This window comes from Colletotrichum acutatum (assembly GCF_030867785.1).
Source record: "Colletotrichum acutatum strain CBS 112980 chromosome Unknown BDZ83scaffold_301, whole genome shotgun sequence".
Lineage (NCBI taxonomy): Eukaryota > Fungi > Ascomycota > Sordariomycetes > Glomerellales > Glomerellaceae > Colletotrichum > Colletotrichum acutatum.
In genome coordinates, this window is record NW_026849295.1 from 4,547 (window position 1) to 17,966 (window position 13,420).

Consider the following 13,420-nt stretch of genomic DNA (forward strand, 5'->3'; position numbering starts at 1 on the left):
CGACTATTGCCGGGTATGCCCTCAAGCTTAAACACGCATGTTCAAGACTGACAATGTCTAGACAAAATTCCAATTTTCCAGCAACTAGACCCATGCTGACCACCTGTATCAACGGACACTAGCTGAGGCAGACCACCCGTCAGTGTAAGTCAATCGAGTAATGTGAGAGCAATGCATTATGATATGTGAGTCGTTATAGCGATGACCGCCCAGAAACTGATCGACGAACGGCCTGGACGGGTGCAACATTGACGAGTCCTTGGCGAGGCCCGTCTTAGCGAAATTCTTGGGACGACGACGATCTTGTGGATAAATATCCGAAAACATAGTCTTCAGACGAATGCCAGCAAATTTGTTCAGTTCGGAAACCGCATGGGACTCAATGTGGGATAGGTATTATCAGTTCGGAAACCGCATGGGACTCAATGTGGGATAGGTATTACAGTTCCCCCTTGCTGCCCCTTCATTACAATATAATATGATGTGGAATGAGCGTCCCGGAGCCTTAATTCTCCAACATGGCTAAAACGACAACGAAGGGGAGGCTTAGCAGTTTTCGCACTAGTCGAGAGTTTCAAGCAACTTTTGAGACCCTGCTACTGCGGTAGTGCCGCTCTTGATTCATGTCACCAGAGCTTAAACTCTCTCTTCCCTCCACTTGTGGCGGGGGATAAACGGCAAGGCGGAGAAGAGATGGAGGCCGGCCGAGGAGACCGCGGGCAGCGTGTTTACAGGCCTCGTGCTTCTATCTTACGGATAACGGAAACGGCATCTTTTGCCTTGCTCCTCAGCACATACAGGGTCCGTCCCAGTTCTGAGATCAGCCTACCAACGAACCTGAGACTCGGCGAACTCTGTTTTCCTCGTTGGGCTAGCTTGAATCCTGCCTTTTGGCAACCTCTCTGCACGCACGCTCTGATTCTGAATTGACTCTCAAAAATGCAGTCACCACGTGTGGACATGTAGTAATTATCGGCTGCCTTTCTGAGAATCAGACGCCGCTAATGTACCGAAGGGGACGGAGCGTGATACCTTCAGCTTACTTTCGAACCCGTCAAGGAATTTCAGTTTTCTGAGCTAAATGAAGAATTGTGATTCATGTTTCCATTTGCTTATTTGTGTCCTGTTGAGCAAGTCGACGCGAAACAACTACTAGATGACGAGGCCGACATGTCTTGGCGTCTTGACTGATCTCGCCAAGCCACCAAACACATTGCCTCGAAATCGGGTCCGGTTGCTCAAGCGATTGGCAGATTGTTTATAGAAGCAATTGAAACCTGCTCATACGACAGGTCGACATGTCGGACTCCGAGGCGCCAGCCCGACGAGTCATCGACGCAAGAAGAAGACGAGTGACCACAATGCGAAATGATCAGACTTGTAGCAGATGGTCCGAAGGCCTCTAAAATTCGGCAAAAGATGAAGTAGACCTGACACTCAAGTGAACAAAAGGATGGAAGTTAGAAGGGGTAAAGCTAGGTCCAGACCGAGTGAACAGAGCCGAGGGCTGGATGAATTTGGTGTGATCACTCGTTCTCGCCAAGAAATGTGGCTGGCGCTTGTAGTAGAAAGCTTTCAACAACTGAACGTCTTTCAGCCATCTGTCGGTGCCAGTGATCCATGAACCAGCTTCAACAAGAGGCGCTCAAGAAGCTCGCGCGATGGGAACGCTTCTGGTTGGTGTCTAGACGCATTGAGCAGAAAATTCGTATGCAGAGCAGCCCCAAGGCGAGCGAGATGAAACGCGATGTGCGGCGATCCCAGCCAGCGACTGGCTCAAAAGATCAGCCCAAAACACATGCGGGTAAACCTTCTTCTCCTTCGAATCCACCCCAAAGCTTGTCTCTTTCGGTTCAGACATCAGACGGGCCGGGCGATGCGCGCGGGGTGGCCGTTGTGGACACCCAAATTGTGAATTGAAGCTTCACCCGAGAGCGAAACGACCCCTGAAAGCATCACGAAGACTGGGACTGAGTTGCTTCCCATCGTGCGGCGTACAGGGTCTTCGGCGAACTCGGACGAAGTATGTTCGCCTAATCGTTTGAGATGACGACGCGATGGAAACGGGGTGAAAGTGGCCGTGTCCGAATTCACTTGGAAGGTTGGGCTATATAATTCAATCAAAGAAACTCTCAATTCTGGGTTTGGGGTCATCAACTCAGTCTCTTTCCAGCTCATCAAGTCCTACTACTAAAGGCTCTTCACTCTCTACACTCTTTACATCACACCACGTCTATCACTAAGACCACTAAAAACTATTCAAGATGCGTTACACTCAGCTTCTCCTCTCTCTCTTCCTCCTTTTCACCTTCGTCATTGCTCTGCCTGCGCCGGCGCCGGTAGAAGCCGTCGCTGCGCAAGACGCCGCCGACAAGAACAAGGATAAGAACCATAACAACAACGGAAACAAGGGCACCAAGACGAAGACCAACAACAACGGTAACACCAACAAGGGTCAGACCACCAAGGCCACGAAGAACGGCACCGGAGGAAACACCAGGCCTACCGCTGACGAGTGCGCTGCGGCCAAGAAGCTGGCCACTGGTATCGACAAGAACATCTCCATTCAGAAGCAAGAGCAGAAGGATGTCGCCGCTGTCAAGAAGGCTGTTCAGTCTGGGAACAAGGCTCAGTTCGACCAGGCTAAGACCAAGCTCGTCGCCACTGTCAAGTCTGGAGCGGATGTTCGCGCCGAGAACCAGAAGATCGCCCCCAAGGGCAACGCCGCAATTCCGGGTCTGAAGAAGGTACGTTCGAACTTTTACCCCACACAGTGAGGCGGTAAACGACAGCAATCTGACAAGCCATTTTAGGTCCAAAACGCACAGGCTACCGAATTGAAGCAAGCTCAGGGTCTCAAGGGCAACAACGCGGATCTGGATACCATCGCCCAGATGGAGAAGGAGTTCTCTGGAGGTATCGACCAGAACCAGCAGAACAAGAAGGACGCTCTCAAGGGCTGCTAAGCATCTCAATGCTGAACGGTTTTGAGGATCAGAGGATAGGTTGCACGTCACTAAGCAGACTGAGGTTGAGCTGGAGCGAGGAATAGCGTTGTACATGAAGGATTTTCAGTACATATATAGTGAATGAAGCCAGTTCAGTACAAATTGCTTTCAACTTATGGATTCACGCCGAATTCGAAACATTCAAGGGGCTTCGACACAACTGACCTAGAATGGTGGTCTCATTCTCCTGCAATTACCTCGAACGAGACCTGATGCCGACTCAATCCACTCACTCAGCGGTCCTAATACTTGGTCATTTGGGGAGTGTTAGCTTGAGGCCGTTAGTCAATGTGCTTTGGTTTAATATCATGGTACGGAGGCCAACGGGCTTTAAGAGGTTGTCGTAGCCTTGAGGTGGTTAAGATCATGATACTTCAAGTTGTATGAGATGTTACTGAAGGCTGTGCTGCTATACTTGGGGAAAGAATACCCTTCGGTGATTGCATAACTTTTGAATGAGGTCTTCCAAATTTCCCATTATACGTTTGACTTCTCGCGGTTTCTGCCTAGCGCTTTTGGAAGAAAACTAATGTTGCGGTGCTGAGGCACATCTTCGTCGCCAGTAGAGGTGATGCTGGATACCGCGGTGCCTCTAGTGGCAACATAACTCATATATGACGCAGCTATGGTCTCTAGAGTAGCCTGGGACAGTCAACTTCTGGTGAATGATTCTCAAGTCATGCGGCATCATTATCGAGAAGAACAAGTTGCCGTGACGCTCACTAGCATCGAAGCAGAAGCTGCAGCGTGTAGGTGCTCCTATTGGTGCGATTCTTGAAGCTTCTACAGTCAAATCCAGTTAATAATAGGTTATCTTCCGCAGCATGATAATGTACTTAATATATGGATAATGGGTTGTTACAGATAAAGACTCGAAAGGTTCCTCGAGAGCCCCGTTCAGAGAGGGAATCCGCAATTTCAACAAGTGACGTCTTGAAGCCATCTTACTTCAATGATGCTCGGCGCTCAATTGAGTTGTCAAGACAAAATATCAGAAACACAACATCAAATTGATTCTGGTCAAAACCGAGAATGTGAGCTTTCTCCCCTCGTGAGGGAGTTCTATGTCTGATCTCAGAGCTGGTCGTGAGGTAAGTGCTTACCCGGGAATAGGTGAATGCAATACATAACAGAACGGTGCTTCACTCGCCATAGGAGAATATGAAGCTCATGCTTTCCATTGGAAAGGGGCACACAATCTGCAGTTGGATCACTGATCAGCGGCTGATGGATTTGTCTCATCGCCTGTCGGAACTGAGATTTAAACTTACCTCTGATCACTGGATTAATCTCGTAACCTGAGCTTAGACTGAATGAGAAGCGTATGTTCGATTATTTCTCGCAGCGTATCATTGAAAATAGTATCGAAGAATTTGATGTCATGGTGGAATTCACCGGCGTAAGCAAATGAATTCTCGCTAGTCAAGCTAGTTGCCTGAGTTTGAGTTTGAAAGTCGGCTCTTCGAGAACACCACTGATTAGTGAGCGATGCCTGGCGACTATCGAAGGACGTCAAAATTTCCGTATTAAGTTGCTTTTGAAGCGAGAATGATAGCTTTTGAGGGTGTAGACTTCAGCTTGCTGTTCCGCAAGTAACTCTAAGCTGTGGTCATATGGGAGACAGTTGGTCACCATCCTTGCAAATCAAGATAGCAGAATGTGCCGTGAAAGTGTCAGCAGTCAGGTTTATTACTTTAGATACAATCACGATCTGTATACATTGAAACTGGACTTAGCGAGAGTAACCGGTAAAGCAAGCTTGCTGGACAATCTTACCTCACACAGAAGGATATAAAGCTCGGAAGCTTATAACGTTGAACGGACCTAATGACTTTGTCGCGAAAATGGCTTTCGCAACCAGCCGAAGTAATTTAGATAGAGTCAAAATTGATGCTTGTCTGCTTCGAATCATCAGACGGTGCGTTGTATTACCATGAGTCTTTCAGTAGTGTGGGGGTCAATAGGTACCACACTTCCAAAGGCCTTGGCAGGCAGAAAACCTATATTCATATTACGCATCATCATCATCATCATCAAGGTTTTAAATCATTAAATATTGAAACAAAGGGGGTTAATATGTGAACAACCAAAATTCTCAGTCTCCCAAGTGCCTTGGATAGCCTTCCACCTGAGCTCGAAATGCGACTGGTTCAGACATGGACGCACAGGCGCTCCGCTGAGCGCCATCTTAAGGGATACCTTCACACCGTCGGGACAATCTTCCGTCTTCCTTGAGTTGACATAAACCATCCAATGTCTGCAATAAGACATCATCTATAGGTATACGAAAAATGCCGCGCGCGAAAACTCTCAATACAGACTATGGAGGCCTGGAAACAAATCCGCGCAGATTATCTACTTGCCGTGTTCCCGAAGAAACAACGCTTTCATTATTCAGGGTCAACAAGCTTCGCCGGATCGCCTAGTTACCGTCTATTTAGAATGCCAAGTGCCGTGTTCCTGAAAGACAGCTCGGGCAGTTGCGGGCGGGAACGAACTCTCTTCTCTATCGGATGGACGTTGCGAAGAGAGTCATGGCTGGCTTGTCGGTAAACTCAGTAATCATTGGCCTCCTCTCTACTCATTTCTGCGAAATTCCGCCGAAAGGTACCACTTCTCCGCACTCCCCTCAAAAAGTCCGCAATAGCAGTTTACGCGCCGTTCCTTGAAGTGGGCGATGGTTGCGGGCAAAGTCCACTAATTAGGCTTTTTAACTCGGTTTCTTGCGAGCCTAACTGGGTTGCGAGGGGGACAGTCTGCTGTCAATGCCGAAAAAAAGGGGGCACTTTAGTACCCCTTGAGGGGTCATGTATATCTTTGGCTTTTGCTGACGCTCCAGGGAGGCTGGTGTTGTCAGCGGATGCCTGGAAGCACTTTGTCCCCCCCTCGCCTCAGAATTTCTCGCCTGCCAACTCTGACGCTCAGGAGTTTGCAACTTGGTGCAGTCCGGTAGTCGCAGTTTGGTAGGTGAGTGATCGCCTCCTCATAGCGTAACATTCCTAGCTGGTAATCTGCTTGAGATAGCCTTATGACTCGCAGATCTCTCACATAGGAAGTTATAGACGACTTGGCGTTGCTTGAGGTCCAGGGCCGGTGGGCAAGGGGCTGCTCCGTAGCGCACCCAGAATAAAGACCCCGGCCGCCGAGCCGGAGATCTCGTCCTCAACTAGTGGCCGGATTGCTCAAGACTCTAGGGACGCCGCCTTGGCGCGCCGTGGCGTTCCGGAGCACCGGTTCACTCACACCCACCATCCCGATCTTTCGCGGTTCCAACATCCAAACTGACGGCTTGGCACTGCAACCAGTGCTTGGTGCCGCCCTGATCATGATGGCTCGATGACTCGAGAGCAACCCAAATTCCCAAATCGCTTTTTGCTTGAACTCTGCACAAAGTGCCGGTTCTCGCGTCTCTCTAGGAATTAAAGTCTTGTTCCCTTTGAGCTTCTCGCTTTCTTGCTGCACGAACGCCCGAACCCCCAGACAGGGTTTGTCGCAGGTTTCGCGAGTTGTGACCACATCCACAACCGTCCGCACCGGAAGCAGAGCGGCTCAAGAACTTGCGACGTTTCACCCGCGTGGATCCCACCAAGCTTGTCTTGCTTTCGTGCCTGAAGAGCCTCAAGAACGCATGTTTCGCTCCAGGGATCACCCTCGGGTTGTTTTTTTACGAGGGCAACCTGCAGTTGGTTGTGTGCAAAGAGAAGAACGGGGTACCACGTTAGTTTCTGTGGTTCCGGCCAACGGTTAGCCTCCGCAGACCGCAAGGATTATAGGAGGCTGGCTTGGAAGCTATGATCGCCCGGCCATCAGCGTCGGATCATTGACATCTCTCTGTCAGCGACAAGGATCACATCGTCGTCGGGCTGAGGCCGAGTTGTGGTATTTGTAGTCGCAAGGCCGCACATCTGGCCCTGACGCAGCTTCGTCCGGTCTCTGCTCGCCTTGTCTCATCATTCAAATCATCGTGCTGGTCACTCGTTTCTTTCAATCTTGTCTAATTCCAACACAGTCCTTTCTTCAAAAACCGCTGGACTACCTGCACTACCGCTTTCACAGGCCGATAAACAAACATCCCAAGTAATCACTTCAAGATGCGCGCTTCAATCACTGCCGCCACGGCGCTGCTCGCCGCTTTGGTCTCTGCTCATGGCAACATCGTCTCGCCTCCTGCCCGTGGTGTCGGCGCCGCAATGGCTGCAGCGTGTGGACAAGCGAACGTCAAGGCCGTGACGGCCGATCCCACTATTCCTCTGGAAGACTTCACCAACCCTCCTGCAACATGTAAGCCAGCCTCTGGTACATGAGCGAATGGTTCAAGTTGCTAACACTATGCCCAAGGCCAACTTGATCTATGCAGAGGAGCCAAGTTCGAGGACAACAAGGCCAATGTCCAGACCTTCAAGGCTGGACAGGTCGTCAACATGAAGGCCGAGATTCCGATCCCCCACGAGGGCCCCATGAACGTCTCCATCGTCGATACCGCAACCAACAAGGTTATCGGACAACCTCTCATCGTCTTCGACAGCTACGCCGACGAGAACCTCGCGGCACTGCCCAAAAACAACACCGACTTTGACATCACCATGCCCTCCAACTTGCCCGCGGGGACCTGCGCTCAGGCTGGCCAGTGTGTCGTTCAATGGTTCTGGGTTGGTACCGCGGCGAAACAGACATACGAGAGTTGTGTGGACTTTGTAATGGCTTGAGCGACTAGAGTGTTGTCGCCTAGTTATAGATCAATGGAAGGTCTTTTGAGCGCGTTTGAGCACGTAGATCAGCGCCGCATCCCTGTGAATGCTGCGCCATTTTGAAGAGCTTTTTTTTTTACTACAATTTAATTGTCCATGACAATGAATGCGAAACACTTTGCTTCCCCTTAATGTAACAAACTGTTGTGACACTACTATTGTCAGTGATGATTTTGTCGTGGACGATCAATCATCCAAATTCAAGTATAACATCAAGATGTCCAGTCCCCAAGTAATAGGTCAAGCGGCATACTTTCCATGAAGTCTATGGAAGACTCGTTGAGCAGCATCCGCAGGCTTGGGTCCGCAGCATCGTCATCAAAAGTCGGTTGACTTTCACTGTAGAAGGCAAAGTCATTCTCACTCGGCAGATCAGCAAAGTTCTGGGTCGACGCGACAAAGTGGGATGCCGTCGGTCTCGCTTCAGCCTCATCTGTCATCTGAGGAACCACGGATTGGAAGTAGGCTTGATCCAGTCCCAAGTCCAACTGCGGTAGAAAATGGAACTGGCTGTGGATGCGATCGAGCATCTCCAGACACCGTTTGGCCGATCTACTCTTCTCCGCCAAGGTCTTTAAGCAGGCGCGTGACTTGGAGACTGAGTGTTGCCATGCAAGTCTGTCGGTTTGGTCCGTGGACGTGGCTTTGGTGAGATAGTTCGCTTCCAGGACTAGTGTTGCCTGGAACAGAAAGTATGTCGCGTACCACACGATTCCCTGGTGTAGAGAGGCTTCATTGGCCATGCAGAAAGTAGCAATATCATGGACGCTTTGCATAGCGACATTCAGGCACTTATCTTCCGCGTTCACTTTGGTGGGCAGGTAACTGTGGTGTTGCTGACTGCCGCGCCAGAGTAGAATGCGAAGGTTCTGCTCTTTCCAGAGCACGACCGCTCGAGGCGCCCGAAACCACGACGGGCAATCAGTCTGAGTAAAACATGCGGGCAAAGCTTGTTGCCAGCGATTCAGGTCTCGATCCATTGTTTCGGCGACTCTGTATTCGACCTTTGTTCCGGCGGTCTTTGCTAGTAGAAATTCATGATACACAGCATCGGCAATCTTGGCTAGCTTTGCTTGGGCGATAATTGCTGAGTAGGTAGTTGGGTAATTAACTGGTGGTGGTACCGGTGCCTTGAGTGGTAGTTCCTAGAAGGAAATTAGCGGATCGGAATAAAAGGATAGAAAGAGAAACACACCTTATCGTCGATATTTTGAGGAACCCGGGTATCTATAAAATCTTCCGACATTGCAGGCGGCCTTCCGGTGGTTATGTTGAACCCACTCTCGAAACAGTAGATAGTCCAGAAGAGCTGCCGTCGCCGCTCATGTCCCAAAGTGTCCTCTAACCCCGGAGGTTCACGATGAAGGCCTAGACCTAACGCCATTCTGTACGCTAATCCACTGAAGTTGTAGCCAGTATTAGTCCTATCTCTCTTCTGTAGGTAGTTGCTCATAAGCAAAAAGGCCTGAACTGTCTCGATTGTGCCGGACTCAAGCATCTGAAGAGACAGACTGGACCGCGCTGCGCTGTAGTAGCTCGACTGCAGATGCTCCGACTCAGTGCTAGAGAGCCAGTGGCCGATGGCCAAAACCATCTGATAGGCGACACGCCATGGCGAGGTTGTGAGGCGTTGACGGCGCCCTGCGTCGACTCTCTCCCTGAATGTCCGCTCATGGAGCACCGGGTAGGAGGTGTTGTAGAGTAGGAAGTAGGCGTCGATCAACCGGCCAGCGATATATGACGATGGCAGATCGAAGGGTTCAGGTACCGCAAACCCGGCTGAACTGGACGATCTACGCTGTCTTTTACGATACGATGTATGGTGCTGAGTGGCTGGATGCGCGACGTGGATCACAGAGTCAATCTCTCCAAGCAGCTGAGAACCTGAACTGCTTCCTGAAAGTTGATGTCAGGCATCGCTCATCGGTCAACCGCCTTCCGCAGACCAATCTCGGGCATGGCTTACCTAAGTAACCAGAGTCGTGGGTTGGCAGCATAGCCATTCCGTCATTCTCGTGGGCTGAAGACTTGAACTCTGGCGACAGCGATCCCTCGTGCCATTCGTAGCTGTGAGGTGTGACTTCATCTGAGTCTCCAGGCGGGGAATGTGACGAGCTGCCGCCGCCATCATCTTCATGCCCTTCTAGCTCTTGCCGGACCTGTGTCTCTTCAATGGCTGAGTTTATGTTGAGCTCCGGGTTCAATGACCTGATGAGACTCTGGAGCTGCTTGCATCGGAGCTGAGCTTCGTCGAGATTCTTTCGGGTCAGAGGCGTCCGATCAGGGGGCTTCTCAAAGCTGCACGTCTTGCCCGTTTTGGCGCAGTATGAACATGGGTCGTTGACTGCGCTGCCTCTCATACATCGGCTCTTGCGCTTCTGACAGTTGACGCAGGCCCGGACGGTAGTTGGATTGGAACATCGGCGGATAGAGTCCGGCATGTTTCGTTCTTCAACGTCCAGTCCCCGCCACTGATGATTCGACGCGTGTGGAACACCGGGGATCAGAGGGCCGTAATTGAGCTTAAATACAGTTTATTGTCTCCGCACAACTCTCTTAAGGCTGTCTGTGACATCTCAGGTCACGTTGGAGAGTTTTGAGATATTATCTAACTTGCATACGCCTCATCAGAGAAGTTGTCAAACTCCGAATCTGAGCTCTACCCCTCAAGAAATTGTCCTCGGAGCACAGTCGCCCGATGTACGCCACTAAAAAGCCACAAATGTGGGATGAATTGCGGGGGAGCTGGGTGGGGAGCGCAGCTTGCTTCATAGACCATCCCAAGAGAGACGGACATTGCCAAGAGTTTTAATGATGGCCCGTCTAAATCAGGGAATGCTTCCGCCTCCCAATACCATAATAGGCCAATATTGTCCGTGAACTGTAGAGAGTGGGCGATAATCGTTGCGCAGATCAAATAGTGCCACGCTTGTTAGACTCGCCGAAGTGCGACCCAAATTTTGTCATGTAATAAGGATAGGGACCGCAATCCACAAAGTACTTATCACGTGCTGTATTACGTATATCTTACTTATATCCTATATATAGACCTTTTTCTTTTATCTATTTCTATTTTAATAAGTTAAGCTATTTTATTATACTCCGTATACCTATTACTATATATTATAACTTATAATAGTTATAAACCTAGCTTTTAATTAAGACCTTAAAATATAATAACGTATTTATTAATACGATTTTTATTATTTTTTTAAAATAATAAATATCTTTATATTAACCTTTAGTTAAACTAAGTTAACTAGTTATAATAATTAGATTAAATAGTTCTAAACTTTCTATTTTATAAACGAGGGCTTCGAAGTCTAAAAATACGTCGATCTAAACGCTCTAAACTTTAATATACTCCTCGCTCCTTTTATAATATTTTTTTTATTATTAAACTTCGAATTATTATTTTTAATTTATAATAAAAAAGAGTAACGAGCTTATAAAACTCGTTATAAAGCGTTTAAAAATAATTAACGAGAATAAAAGATCTTTTATTAATAATTTCTAGCCCTAACTCTTAGTACGACCCTTTTAATATTTTTAAATATAAGTAATCTATAAGATCTAGCTAAAGTTCTTTTTATAAAACTAACTATATTATTAACTTTATATAACTAAATATATCCTTATATTATACCTATAAAAAAGATCTATATACTCGAAAATATTTAAAAAAAATAAGAGCTCTTTACTAAATATTATTAAATTATAGTTCCTAAACGTAATAGTATTAATACGTATATTAAACTCTTTATTTAATAATTAAAAAAGTCTATTACTACTACTCTTTATAAACACGTATTTTAAAAAATAACTTAAAAAAGCGTTAAGTTTAATATTTAATAGATCGTTTAGTAATTAAAATAGGATTTAGCGCCCTCCGAAGCTATAATTAAAAGTATAGTTCGGTAAAAATATAAATAAATCCTTAATAAAATAAAGAATAAGTTAATGTTTAACGTTAATATAAAAATAATAGTCTATTTATTTTTAAATAAAGATATATAATATCCTAAAAATTTAAAAAAAAATCGCTATAATTAACTTTTTAAAAGCGGTTAAGTCTAAGCTTAACTTTATATAGGGCTAATAAATTTATAACGCTTTTTATAAATTAATTGCTTTTAGGACGTATACTAAAACCCTCGGGGAGATTATATATACGTTTAATTTAATAACCTAGGAGGTATATATAAAACGGCCTTTAAACTAAAAAGGGGCTTACTCTACTTTTTTAGGGCGTTCTAACTTATATAAAAATATAAATAATAAAGGGGACGTTATATACTTATATAATTATATATACTACTAGCGGCTTTTAATATATCGAAGACTAGAGTAGGTATTTATAAATTATAATATTAATAGGTTCTTAATACGAATATTTAATAGCTATGTAAAGAAGGTCTTTATTATAATTAAATTAAATAAATAGAAATTATTTTATAGTAAGTTTAAGAAAGTTAGTTAGTTAAAGGACGATAGAACCTTTAAAAAGCCTCGGCTTTTAAAAAGATCCTTTAACTAGCTTACGACGAGCTTATTAATAAACTAGGACGAGGGCTACGTAGTTATTATATTTATTAAAGGTTAAGAAATAGAATTAAATATAATCTTTAATACCCCTATAAATAGCGCTTATCCTTTATCCCGGAGTATAGTAATAAATAGTTACGGGGCGATATACTTAATTAATAATAAAAGCTTATTAAAACCTAAGAGCTATATATTATTAAATAATAATAATTATATTAAATTAAAAACTATTATATTACCCGTTATTATATATAGGACTTGGATTATAAAGGGCGTTTTAAATAGACTTAAAAAGAGGGAATATATAATCTAAAGTTTTAAAACGTCGTTTATATCGAGGGCTTCTATATAAATATAGTTTTAAAAACTTTTCTAAATAAAAGCGTACTTTAGTATTATAATCTAGATTATATTTTATAATAAAGAACGCTTTATAAAAATACCGTTAAAAAGTAATTAATCTAAAAGAATAACCTAGTCTTTTTTAAATATAAACTCTTTTAATTTTATTTTTTATTATAGCCCTTAACTATATTTTAAGAGCTTAGCTAATATTATATTATTAATTAGCTATAAAAAGTTCTACTACTTATATTAACGTATTTATAAAAGATTTAATAATACGCTTTTATAATACTTTAAAACTAGTTATTTAGGACTTAATACCCTTCGTTAATTTCTATATAAAACTCGTAGAGTATATATTAAGCTTTTAATATAAATTAAATATAAAGCTTATATAATATTTAAAGCTAAATTAATAATTTTAAAAGGACTGCTTTTAAAACGCGCTTTACGGCTATAGTACTAAGTATATTAAAATCTTTTTATTTTAAACCCTTTTAAATAAATAATAATATATACTTATAGCCTTTAATAAATATAATAAATAGCTTAGGGGTTCTTTTTAAAAAATAAGATAAAAAAAAGTATTTATATACTCTAGAGCCTCGAAATAGCGATCCGTTATTAAAAAAGAACTTTAATTTATTTTTTTAGAATAATAACAAACCGCGGTCTTTATAATAAACATTAAATACGCTTACGAAACGTAATATAATAACTAGGAATTAAAATAGAACTTCTATTTCTATATATAAAAGAACCCGTAGGTAATAT

The 13,420-nt window shown here is 44.7% G+C and overlaps 5 protein-coding genes across 5 annotated transcripts; 2 read left to right on the top strand and 3 right to left on the bottom strand.

Moving 5' to 3' along the window:
• Positions 1–2,264: 2,264 nt before the first annotated feature.
• On the top strand, positions 2,265–2,966 carry BDZ83DRAFT_798249 (uncharacterized protein; the record flags this gene model as incomplete). The annotated part of the gene is made up of 2 exons (XM_060515923.1): positions 2,265–2,747; positions 2,814–2,966. The coding sequence occupies 2 exons, from the start codon at positions 2,265–2,267 to the stop codon at positions 2,964–2,966; spliced, it is 636 nt and encodes a 211-aa protein (XP_060357184.1).
• Positions 2,967–6,095: 3,129 nt separating this feature from the next.
• BDZ83DRAFT_645188 (uncharacterized protein) lies at positions 6,096–6,609 on the bottom strand (the record flags this gene model as incomplete). Its single annotated transcript, XM_060509823.1, has 1 exon — positions 6,096–6,609. A coding segment is annotated over exon 1 (161 nt), but the record flags the coding sequence as incomplete, so codon positions are not given.
• Positions 6,610–7,099: 490 nt separating this feature from the next.
• Positions 7,100–7,714, top strand: BDZ83DRAFT_595537 (uncharacterized protein; the record flags this gene model as incomplete). The annotated part of the gene is made up of 2 exons (XM_060506804.1): positions 7,100–7,289; positions 7,347–7,714. The coding sequence occupies 2 exons, from the start codon at positions 7,100–7,102 to the stop codon at positions 7,712–7,714; spliced, it is 558 nt and encodes a 185-aa protein (XP_060357186.1).
• Positions 7,715–8,262: 548 nt separating this feature from the next.
• Positions 8,263–8,616, bottom strand: BDZ83DRAFT_535943 (uncharacterized protein; the record flags this gene model as incomplete). Its single annotated transcript, XM_060503356.1, has 1 exon — positions 8,263–8,616. A coding segment is annotated over one exon (354 nt), but the record flags the coding sequence as incomplete, so codon positions are not given.
• Positions 8,617–8,912: 296 nt separating this feature from the next.
• On the bottom strand, positions 8,913–10,197 carry BDZ83DRAFT_595532 (fungal-specific transcription factor domain-containing protein; the record flags this gene model as incomplete). Its single annotated transcript, XM_060506803.1, has 2 exons — positions 8,913–9,652; positions 9,723–10,197. 2 exons carry the CDS (start codon positions 10,195–10,197, stop codon positions 8,913–8,915), a joined length of 1,215 nt encoding a protein of 404 aa, XP_060357188.1.
• Positions 10,198–13,420: the final 3,223 nt, after the last annotated feature.